At 43.2% G+C, this 11,616-nt stretch overlaps 1 protein-coding gene and 1 long non-coding RNA gene across 4 annotated transcripts in view; one reads left to right on the top strand and one right to left on the bottom strand.

The window, feature by feature from the left end:
- Window positions 1-10,814, top strand: part of Fam149a (family with sequence similarity 149 member A) — a 48,278-nt gene extending 37,464 nt beyond the window's left edge. For both annotated transcript variants that reach the window (XM_055593591.1, XM_055593590.1), the window contains 6 exons: window positions 639-751; window positions 1,063-1,266; window positions 2,782-2,902; window positions 3,801-3,929; window positions 4,027-4,105; window positions 8,277-10,814. In XM_055593591.1, the coding sequence (XP_055449566.1) occupies window positions 639-751; window positions 1,063-1,266; window positions 2,782-2,902; window positions 3,801-3,929; window positions 4,027-4,105; window positions 8,277-8,350 (720 nt within the window). In that variant the 3' untranslated portion in view covers window positions 8,351-10,814. The remainder of the gene's footprint in view (window positions 1-638; window positions 752-1,062; window positions 1,267-2,781; window positions 2,903-3,800; window positions 3,930-4,026; window positions 4,106-8,276) is intronic.
- LOC129666481 (uncharacterized) overlaps window positions 1-11,616 on the bottom strand; it is a 41,662-nt gene that overhangs the window by 29,491 nt on the left and 555 nt on the right. The window contains exons 2-6 of one of the 2 annotated variants that reach the window (XR_008718582.1): window positions 11,418-11,589; window positions 2,491-2,900; window positions 2,326-2,407; window positions 873-1,025; window positions 698-773 (exon numbers count right to left, since the gene is read on the bottom strand). This is a non-coding gene — a long non-coding RNA (uncharacterized LOC129666481). Of the gene's footprint in view, window positions 1-697; window positions 774-872; window positions 1,026-2,325; window positions 2,408-2,490; window positions 2,901-11,417; window positions 11,590-11,616 lie in introns of those variants that run through there. The other variant, XR_008718583.1, reaches the window with a different exon arrangement.

Genomic DNA, 11,616 nt, shown 5'->3' with positions numbered 1-11,616 from the left:
CACACACACACACACACACACACACACACACACACACACACACACACCTGAAGAAGAAATTCAGTTGCCAGTAGAATGACAGGAGGTTTTGCAAGAGAGAAACCCACGTTATGTTAGGCTCAAACTTGCACCCTATGTGTAAAGCGCAAACCTTTAGTCATTCTGTGTCCTGTTTGCAGTTGGAAGCTCTAAGAATTAATGGATTTGAGCTAGTGTGCAGCATCGAGTAGACACTCAGTGTTGGCTTCTGTTATAATCACATGCTATTTATACATTCCATTTAATTCAGTTGCTTTAGATTGTAAGTTTGGTGGGATCTGCCTGGCTGGTTTTGCTTTCTAGCGTAAGACCTTTATAATAACTCCTTTTCACTTTTCCTCTTTGGAAGTAAATTTTGAAGTTACTATTTCCTTGCTATTACTTTCCGTTTCTGATATATTCAATATAGTATCCTTTGCTTTGTTTCCTATGAATCTGAATTCTATAAATGGGGCATCTGTAGTTTTGTTTCTAAAGTGCTATTCTGTTACATTTTTCTCTCACTGGCCAAGTTGCTGCCATTTGCTGCCTGCTGACACCAAACAGGCCTCCATCAATGAAATGGTCCCGGGTATTGCTTAATGCCATTCTGCTTTTAGTTTTCACAGCTCCATCGCTTCTCCAGCAACTTCTATAATGACTTGAGTGGTGTAATGACAATTCAAGCCAAGCCGCTTCAGCAGCGACCCACGTATTTGGCAGATAAAGCACCGTAAGTATTCAGGGACAATGACCTATCATGAGGGACAGGACGGAAACAGTCTTACAGTATCAGCCACAAAACTACCATTGCTGTGTATTAGATGAGAAGAGGTGAGGAAAGGGGAACATACCTGTGAATTCTTTTTCTCCAGAATTTGCTATTGGATTACCAGTCTTTTCCCTTCTGTTCCTCACCGATGTAGCAACAGAAATGTCCATTTCTTCAATGTGTTCTCCAAAGAGGGTGCAGTCTGTGTGCTGTGTGTTTCCTATTGTCCGGAAACCTAGGCACAAGTAACCAACATGATTTTCTTTTCCCAGGAACGAGCAAGATGACAAACTGCCTGGGGGAGGGGTTGGAGCATCCTCACGTCACCGACTGGGCCGCATCCCAGACTCCCGAGGACCCCTGACTTCTGCCAAGAAAACACCAGTGCACAGGAGACTACCTTCAATTGCTTCAGACCCACAGAGGCTGAAAACGCCCACCGTTTACAGCGATGAAATTCTGAGAGGAACCAAACTGTGAGTCTTTTTTCTTTCACGGCAGACTAAAGGTCACAAAGGCCATGGGCACTTGTCAGTCGGGGTTGATGGTTCCTGAGAAAGGACTTTACACCACGTTTTTCTAATGAGTTCCTGTGTTTGAATTTGTTCCAGCAGTGTGGGTAGATGTCAGCTAGAATAAGAGCCCATGCAAATGCCTGCAGCTCAGGCAACTATGGAAATTAAACTGAATGTGGGGTGAGCGTGGATTAATTTAGTGGCCCCCATCTGTAAAATTGATAACTAATGCTTCTAAATTACAAAACGCTTTTTATGGACAGGCTTAAGTTAAATAACGCACAGCCAAGCACTGGATAACAATATTGCAGTCTGTTGCAGACCAAATATATGATCGTGGTCACGTAAGATTGCAGTGACTCCTGGTATCATAGCTGCTTGTGTGGGTCCACCCTGCGGTGTTTACATAATGATAAGATGGCCTGAGGATGCATTGCTTGAAGTATTCCCATCGTTAGGCTACACCTAGGTTATATAAAATGCTTTTAAAAAATTAAAGGGACGGGGCTCAGTGGTTCAGCGGTTCAGAGCACTGGCTGCTCTTCCAGAGGACACAGGTTCAATTGCCAACACTCAAAGGCTGGCTGACCTACAATTTACCCAGTATGGCTCCAGACCCAAGTGATCTGTCGCCCTCTTCTGACAGTCATGGGTTCTGCATGCATGTGATACACAGCCGTACAACGCAGGCAAAACCATCCATGCACATGAAATAAAGTAAATCTTTCTTAAAGGTTAGAGAAGTGTTTTGCTTTTACTTAACAAATATCATTGGAGCCTAATGAGACATGAACGAGAAAGCTATTTATTTCTTCCTTCAGTGTAGGGCTCCAAGGGGCGTCCCACCCACTGCCCCTCTTAATTGTCAGGAAATACAGTAACAATAGCAGCTGTTTGTTGATTTTTTTTTTTAACCAACATCCAAGTAAACTGTAATTATTCTGTACTACAAACCTCCATATTCTCCCCAAATCTAAGACGAGGAAACAGTCTGAAAGAAGTTGCAAACTTCTATCTTACCAAAGATCAAGGCACTAGGAAGCATGGCTCGGGAGTCCACTTCCTGGACCAAGTGTCATAGCCTCCACTGATAAGGCAGAGACTGTAGAGAAAGAGAGAGAACAACACTCAGGTCCCTGCAGGACCTAGGGGCAAGAAGAGCTTCCAGCAGTTGGCCAGTAGTACCTTATTATTTGCTTGATCCCCCGGGGAGGAGCTGTCCTGAACACCTATATTTTGCACACTTCCCAGCACAGCTGTGCGTTCAGTAGGTAGGTGCAGGTTGATAGTCACTGCTAAATGCTTACAGTGAGTGACACTCAGTGTCAGTGTGAGCGGCGCTGGCTGCCCTGTCTTCATACTTCGCAGCACGCTGTCATGAGCATTGGTTTGGGAAGCAGCTGCAATCAGTAGCCCAGACTGTCCCCTTCTCTTCTCTGTACTCCATCGTTCAGTTGTATGTTGTTGTGTTTACAGGCAAACTGGCATTGACCACGGACTTTCCTCAGCAGCTCCTACCTCCCGGAGCCGGTTACCTCCAATCAGCTCTGAGGCTGGGGAACAGAACACAGCGGCTTCTGGATCCCGCCCTGTTTCTGTAAGATGAATTTTGTTATGATTGCAAACATTTAGGTAGCCTGTGGGGAAACAATCTTGGCCCTTCCCGAGAAGCCAATCACACCAACGAGTGATCTAGCTATCTGTGTTCTTAATCTACTTGTCTTCATAATCTACTTCTAGAACGGAAATGGCTTATGAGAACCTGGACCAAGGAGTTCTTATCAGCATTAGACACATTCACAAACTTTAAATGCCTTGCACAAATTAAGCGCTCAGTAAATTATAATCAGTGTTCTTTCTATCGGCTGCCATTTTGTAGCTAGCCTTTTCCATGTTTGTACAGGGCAGAGGCCAATAGCCTGGCTCAGCTGTGCAACTGTGAGCCTCCTGTCACCAGGCTGCTCCCAGGCCTACTCCTCAGCTCCTCAGATGTAAGAAACTTGTATATGCAGGAAACAGGAGGGCTGTGGTTGTAGGGACTTGAAGCAGAGAGTGAGAAAACAAGCTATAGTCTCTCTCATGCCTTAAGCAGCATTTAGAACACATGTCATAACAGGACCCATTTCAGAAAGCAAGAGCTATGGAGCTAGGCTGTTTAATCCTGGGATAAATGAATCAGTAATGGCCGATGTCACACGAACAACTCTGAGGTTTCAGAAAGTGAACTATTACATTTCTCTGGATCCCACCTCACCTCTTGGTACACTACAGTTTTACTGAATTTAGTTACGCGAACACGTACTCCACGTACAGACTCAGGTTTAGATGTTGGACAGCCAACCTTACACTGAGCAGCGTGTCCATGAAAATGGGTGAATAACTGTGTGACTGAATAAGTGAATGAATAATTGAAACATAGGGTTTTTTTTGTTGTTGTTGTTGTCATTACAAGGATTTGTTTTATTCTTAAAAAGAACGGATTACCTTCCATTTAGTACAGGGGAAGGCACACACAGAACCGTGTGTTCAGTGCAATGCCTGACAGTACCGAGCGGTCACCCCTCCGGGAAAGAACCATTGTTCTGGAGCAGCTCTCAAGACCCAACACAACGCATACCTTCCGGGTAGGTGCAGCGCCATCTCTGATTTCAATTTGAAATCAAAACCGAAAAGGATAGAGCTCACCTCTCTTTTTCCTTTTTCTTTTTTCCCTCCTAACAGTCAGATACACCTCGAAAAGGCTCCCTGACACCCATGGAATCTGTTGCTCACACTTGGACAGGTCAAAGCGTTTTGACAGGTTGGTTAGCTTCGTCCACTTGTAAAGTTAATAGCAGAAGTTGGGTGTGGTAACACACTTCCGGCATCTCGGTACTCAAGAGGCTGAGGCAGGAGGATGGGAAGATGGGGTCCGCCCTGAGCTAAACAGGGAAGGGTGTCAAAGACAAAGAGGGAGGAGGGAAAGAGTAGAACACACACATAGAGACAGAGAGAGCATACAATGGTGCTATTTGTGAGATTTAAAATTTTCAGAAAATAAAACTGAAGATTATCTACGTTGATACACCTGCTTTGACCATGTAGGTGGGAAGAGCAAGCGCCTGTGCTCCATGGTTGGCCTGACCTTAGACACCATGCCAGACCATCACCTATGTGCTGCTGAGTGGCAAATTGCGAAGGGAAAAGTGCTCTTCATTAACCGGACCCCACTCTCCTCAAAGGACAGGCTGCCTTTGAGGACAGAGAGGCCACTGTCATTTCTTCTGTTGTCTTTTCATTCCTTCTAAATGAGGCCCTTATCCTGGATCCTCTCTGAAAATCTAATGTGACAGCACTTGATAAAATTAATACAGATTTGTTACGTGTTTTATAGTGCACGGTTTTATGTAAAAGTACCTATTCTGGGCCAAGTGAGCTAGTGGCAGAAGAAAGTTCTAGTGGGGGGTAGGGACCAGTGATGTTTTGATTTTTTAATTAAATTTTTATTTTTTATATTAATTACAGTTTATTCACCTTGTATCCCAGTTGTAGCTCCTCCTCTCCCAATCCCACTCTCCCTCCCTCATCTCATTCTATGCCCCTCTTCAAGTCCACTGATAGGGGAGGTCCTCTTCCCCTTCCATCTGACCCTAGCTTATTGGTCTCATCTGAACTGGATGCATTGTCCTCCTCTGTGGCCTGGCAAAACTGCTCCCCCATCCAGGGGAGGCGGTCAAAGACCCCTGAGTTCAGGTCAGAGACAGTCCCTGTTCCCCTTAGATACTGAGCTGCCATGGGCTACATCTGAGCAGGAGTTCTTTTTTAAAGTGTATCATAGTTCTTTCTGTCCACGGACGGAGCATATCATGCGACAGGCAGATCTGGAAACTGATGTTCCATTTCCATCCTGATGCCACTGCCTACAAGCTGTGGAAGCTCAGGAATGTTCCCACCTCTTTGGACCTCTGTGTCTTGTTTTATATCAGGTCACATGGATTAAAATCATCACTGGAAAATCCATGAAAAGGAAATAATAGCTAGATGCTAGATACATACCGTTTGCTCTGAATTTTAGCCATTTGTGTTAAGGACAGCTGATGTGTTCAGGAAATGTATTAAGAGAAGGTTTTAATAAGTTATGACTATAAAATTAAATTAGACAAACATTGTGTAGCACATTTATTACTGTTTTAAATCAGTCCTTCCTTAGCCTTGTGATGTCACAGATTTCAGAATGTTTGTTTAGTGAGGAGACAAACCCAGAGTCCTTTGTATATAAGATAAATGGGCTAAGACTGATCGACATCCTAGAACTTGCTTTTTGAGAAAGTCATACTACATAGCCCAGACTGGCCTTGAATTTATGTTATCCTCCTGTCTCATGCTTCCTGATGCTACAAGCACAGGTATGTGCCATCACACACCGCCTGTGGATGCTTTAGGATCTCAGCTTCTTGTTGTCCGGTTTTGCAATCATTCTAGACACCAGTGGCTCTTCAATGCTTTTTTATGCTCCCTGGAAATTTTAGTTGACATTGTTAGTGATGATAGTACTTTCTCTTAAGGGCAGATATGTTTCGTTGTCAGTTATTTGTGTGTGTGTGTGTGTGTGTGTGTGTGTGTGTTATATGTGCCTCCCACCAGTTATGTCCCTCAATCATTCCTCCCTCATTTTGAAGCCTTGGATAGCCTGGAACTCTCTATGTAGGCCAGGCTGGTCTCAGGCTTGCAGAGCTCTACCTACCTCTGCCACCCAAGTGCTGGGATTAAAAGTGTGCATCACCATACCCAGTTCCATCTTACTTTTAGAGATAGGTCTCTTACTAAACCTGGAGCTCACCAACTGGCAAGATTGGCTGTCCAACAGTCTCTGCTTCTCCAGCTCTCTCACCATGCCTGTATTTTTCTATATGTGCTGGAGCTCCAAATTCAGCTCCTCATGCTATCATAATGAACATTTCACTGACTGTGCCATCTCTCCAGTCTCACAGTTACTGCTTTAACATAATTTGTACTGTGTGGGAGAAAGTATGTTTCCATCTTTGTTTATGAATAAGTAATGATGTACCAAGGAACTGCTCCCTCTCTGCCAAGGGTAAAGGCTAGGATTCAGCATCAAAAGGAGGACTGGGGATGGGTCAGGACACTCCTGGCTTGTGCTTTGCCCTTTGTTTCAACATTAACACTGAACAACAAATCAAGGTGGACAAAATGGCTCAGTGGGTAAAAGTGCTTCTTGCTAGATAACTTGGGTGTGATTCTAGGAATTCACGGTGGAAGAAAAGAAGCAATGTCCAAAAGTTGTCCTCTGCCTTCTGCAATTGCACTGCACTACAGGCATGGTGTAGAATTACTTCTTAGACTCTTGAACACTTCTCTACTCTGGCTAATTCCCAAATAATGGACACAGAGAGGCTATCATTTTTTTAAATAAGCTTTAAAGCACTAGAGCTGAGCAGATATCAACTCTCTAAGCTATTTTGCTATTTCCCAGCTACACAGCCTTAATCATTCCCGTCTGCATTGCTTATGTCCCATCAGTCTGTCCTCATGTCCACATGCTCATGGTCCATACTGCCCATGGCAATTTCGTTCTCTCCAGCTTCCTCTCCTCCTGCTACATTTTCTGCTTCCTCTTGTCTTTCTCCCACCTTGTGGTCCCTCTCAGACCCCAAGCCCTGGAATCTAAGCCCCAGCTACCTCTCTTAAGCCCAGTTCAGGCTGTCGACAACTTTATTAACCAATCAGAGCTACCTGGGAAGCATAATTACACAGGGTCACCTGGTGTACATGAGCATGTGCTTGTCTGGAGTGTAACCAGATCTTGGGGATCAGTTATTAACAGCTGAATACACTAGGAGCACCAGACCAACCCCCCAAACATGCAAACACACACACACACACACACCCTGGATGCCCTGGAACTCACTATGTAGATATGGCTAGCTTGAAAGCATGGCGATCCACCTCTCTATGCCTCCCAAGTGCTGTAATTAACCACACTTAGCAAATAAAAAAATTAATCTAGTATATTTTTAGTCCACGCTTTAAGAAGCATTTAGTCTAATGGAAAAGTGAAAAAGACCATGAGACTGATGAACAGGATTGCCTCTGTCAATAGTCAGATGGTAAGACTGGGAGACTTTACAGAGGTAAACATTGTCTGGGGCATGAGAAGAGAATGGAAGCTGACCACCAAGACTAAGTAGATGGCTAGTCCTGGTGGTGACAGAAGAAAGAACTGAAAGGATATAATGAGCTCCCTTAGGAGGTGTTGATTGCATCATGCCAAGTAGACATGTCTAGCAGGTTTTTAGGGTACAGAGAGGTTGAGGTGAAGAGAGAGAACTGGGGTCTGTGTTAGTTTTAACTACAAATGCCTAATCTTTCAAACATTAAATCATCACAATCCCTAGTTTCTAGTAGCTACTACCATTGGTGCTCAGAGGTCTTTTGTACAAAAGATTCATAGATCTGATCAAAGTTTCCTAAGAGCCACATTTCTGTCTTTCTAAAACTTTATTTTCTTTTTGTCTGGCAAGTGGGCATGTGGATTTCTTGCTAACTCTGCTTCCAGAACAAAGAGCCTCAGGAACTATTGTCTTAACTTTCTGTGCTGTGGTAGGAAAAAAAAATTGAGATAGCTATCTCCAAAAACGGGGTATATGTTTCATGGCTGACATCATGGCTCCAGTTTAGACATGCCTTCCTTCTCATTGTCCCTGGTCTTAGACCTCTGCAGAGAACATTCCTGCAAAACCCCTCAGCTGTGGGAGAATATATCCTGGCACCTGGGTTTGTTTGCAGGGGACACCCTTCCCTTATTTGGGGTTCTACTTGATGATGTTTGCATATGACCACTTTGTAGTTTATGTCAAGATGACACTAAATAGAATATTTTTAATTTTTAAAGAATCGTCCCATGGAACAGACAGACCAGCCTTCTTTAGGGGTTGAGTTTTAATCTTTCAATGCAAATGTCTGTGTTCCAGGTTCACAGTACCTGCCTAAATCTTATCAGCGGGCAACTGTGACTTCGAGAAAGAGGTTCCAAGTGGCATCGTGATATTGCCGGTCCAGAATTACGGTCTTGATGGAACACCTGAAGCCTTGGCCACACCATTTGTCTCCAGAAAAGTGGAGGAACAAGTATTAACTGGTGTATATACTCATGTCTCTGACAGCAGGAGATGGTAGAATGCCCGAGAGAAACGCAAGAAAATAAGTAATTTAGTTTTGAACACTTGTAAAGCACTGTAAAGAGAACAAAAGTTGCCCTAACCCTATGGGAAGCATGCCTAAAGCTTCTTGGGCCTCTGTGCTTTAAGGACCCTAGCAGGTCCTTAAATTCCCTCTTTCCATTACACATGCTTACAATCAGTGTTCACACAGAGATGACATGAGTGCATTTCCTAAATGTGCATTTTGTAACTCTATACCATCGCACTCATTTTGGTCTCATTCTTTTAACGATTCCATTAAATAGCAGTCATATTTGAGGCAATTTGTCCATTTGAAAAACAGTTCTGGTTCTTCAAAATAATCACTGCATATTCAGTATATAAAGTGATGGGTTTCATAATGACAATATTTTTTTCATACCTTTGTTACTGAGTGATTAGTTGTGAATATCTGGGAAATGTCTTGTAATCCAGTTGTGTTAAAAATGCAACAGTGAACTAGTTTTCATTATCAAATTCAGACAGTGCGTTTAAAAATATCTCACCTTTAAAGATGAATGTAAGCATAATCAAAATTTATTACTCTGGGTTCCAAGGTTAACATTCCAGTTGATGTGCTTGATAACTGGTCAGAGGGAGCTGTAGCACCACCATCCTTTCTTAACATCATCCCAGCCTAGTCTTTGCCCTGACACGTCACTTCACTAGAGCCTCCCTGAGCCCTTGCTGAAATCAGCAGTTCCTGCTACTCTCTGTCCTTTCCCCACTCTTCCGGTCCCATGGGCAGCCTGACTACTACAGTCAGGGGAGTGGAAAACTCGAAGAAATGACATTTAGAGGCAAGGCCCCTTTCTGGTACTTACTCCTGATTCACATTCAAATACGCACATCTCAAACCAGCATAATTTCCCTTGTTTATCTGTTATGCTGCATCAGCATAAATCTCATTGATCGAAGAAAATGAGACTTCACAAATGTACACCTGTATGTATATGCCACTTAAACATAGGATGAATTGTTTCAGCACATTTCTTGCCAGAAGAAGTGAGGATCATTGCGGGGGTGTGGGGGGGACTGACCCATCTGTGGAGAGTAGCTTTGGATCTATCTGCTCTTTAACACAGAAAGACAAAGCAGAAATGGTTTCAGACCTTTGTTCTACTTGACAGTTTCTCCTCTCCACTCCATGTTCTGCAACAGCGCAACAAGTTGCCATGTTGACACTTCTCTCTAGGCAGTGTGCCTAGTACTCAGTCTCTCCCACCAAAACGTTTGCAGCCTCAGCTGACCTAACGCTCATCAAAAGCTGTGGAGGCTCTTCCGAGAAAATAGGAGTCTGAACGCAGCTGCTCCCCACATAGAGGAATTTCTGTATGGATGAGTGGCTGGAGTCCCGCTCACCAGTGCTCACCTGGGAGCTCGATGCTCCATTGTTAGTGCTCTCTCACAGCCACTCAGCTCACTTCATATCAATCATTTGGTACCATCCAACCGTTTCTCCCTCACCCCAAAGTCTGAAAAGGGAAGTGGCTAATAGGACATCTAACAATTAGGTGGTGACTCCAGGACAAATTATTATTCTTTACAGAGAGCCACAGGAGTGACTTAGTGGCAGCCTTGCCATGTTTGGTTTCCGAAGCTTGCAGTTAGAGACGTATTATCTATAAGTAATACATTAGAAATAGAACCAGGTACAGTTTTAATCAGCCAGGCATTTTGTTTGGAAAGCAAAGCTAGAGGACATCTAAAACTTAGAGATCTTGCAGAGTCAAAAAGTGACCTTCTCTTGGGACTTCTGCCTGTGTTAAAGATACTTTATTTCCAGGTGAGATGGGATTTACAAGCTAGTAAATGGTGCTTGGGTGAGGATGGCGCTGTTTAGACTGAAAAGGGAAAACTAGGGGGATATGCTTTTATGATATTCTACTGTCATAAATGAATCTTATCTTAGGCTCTCTGGTAAAAACTGAAATCAGAGATGACTTCTGAGACAAAATTTCAAATGCAGTTTAATGGCTCCATGAATTAAAATATCTTTAATTTATCCCAAGCCAAATAAAGAATGATGGAATTTTGAAATAATTTAAGACAATATGAACGATAATGGAAAATGGCTAGATTTCTAATATATATTGCATATATATATATATATATATATATATATATATGGAAGCATACATCTTTATATTTGTGTTACTCTGAACTAGGATGGAGTTTCTTTACTGGGAGGTTCATTTTGAATGCCATAAATCATTTCAGTATATTTTTACTATCATTGTTTTCTTATAATGATGGGTGATTGTTCAGAAATTTTAACCATTTAATTTTTAATAAAATATAAAAGTTAAAGAGTTTTCAGAATTTCACTGAATTTGTAAAAACATCCTTACATTTCAATTTTATGTGAGTTCTGCAACTACATCTGACTTTTCCGTTTCTAACACAGAGACCTTCCTTCCTTCCTTCCTTCCTTCCTTCCTTCCTTCCTTCCTTCCCCCTCCCTCCCTCCCTCCCTCCCTCCCTCCCTCCCTCCCTCCCTCCTTCCTTCCTTCCTTTCTTTTGTTTTGTTTTAAGCCAGGCTTTCTCTGTGTTGCCTGGCTATCCTAGAACTTTGTAGACGAGGCTTGCTTTAAGTGAACAGGGCAGTTATGGGGTGGGGGGAGGGAAAAGTGGGGACAGTCATAGTTCTATTTAAGTAACCGTGGATTCGTGCACGTTATTTCAAAACCTGAGAATAGATACCTCTCTCTCTCACACACACACACACACACACACACACTGGCTCCTCAATACAGTAGTTTAAAAGCTCAGGCCTTACTCTTGGTGATTCTGTACACTAGTTCAGACAGTGACTTAACTGTTTGTTAGGTCATAAGGAAACGGAGCCAAAAAGTTCTCTCAGCTAAGGCTTGCATCTGACTGCAAGAGATCAGATGCTGGCCTGACACCTACCGGCCTTGGAGAATCACCTGCAGCAAAAAAACCAGAAGCTACTCTCCTCCTCGGATGCCGCCCTTCCGCCTGGCGGTGGTGTAGGGGGGGGGGGGGACACAGGTGTGGACTTCACGTTTGACTTTAACCACGGGTACCAACGGAGGTTCCGTCGCATTGGATTCCCAAAAGCCTCGGAAAAATAAATAAATAAATAAAT

The sequence above is a fragment of the Psammomys obesus genome, unplaced genomic scaffold, assembly GCF_907164565.1.
Source record: "Psammomys obesus unplaced genomic scaffold, mPsaObe1.curated_primary_1811, whole genome shotgun sequence".
Lineage (NCBI taxonomy): Eukaryota > Metazoa > Chordata > Mammalia > Rodentia > Muridae > Psammomys > Psammomys obesus.
The sequence above is the reverse complement of the archived record's forward strand: the minus strand, read 5'-3'. Positions and strand labels throughout refer to the sequence as shown.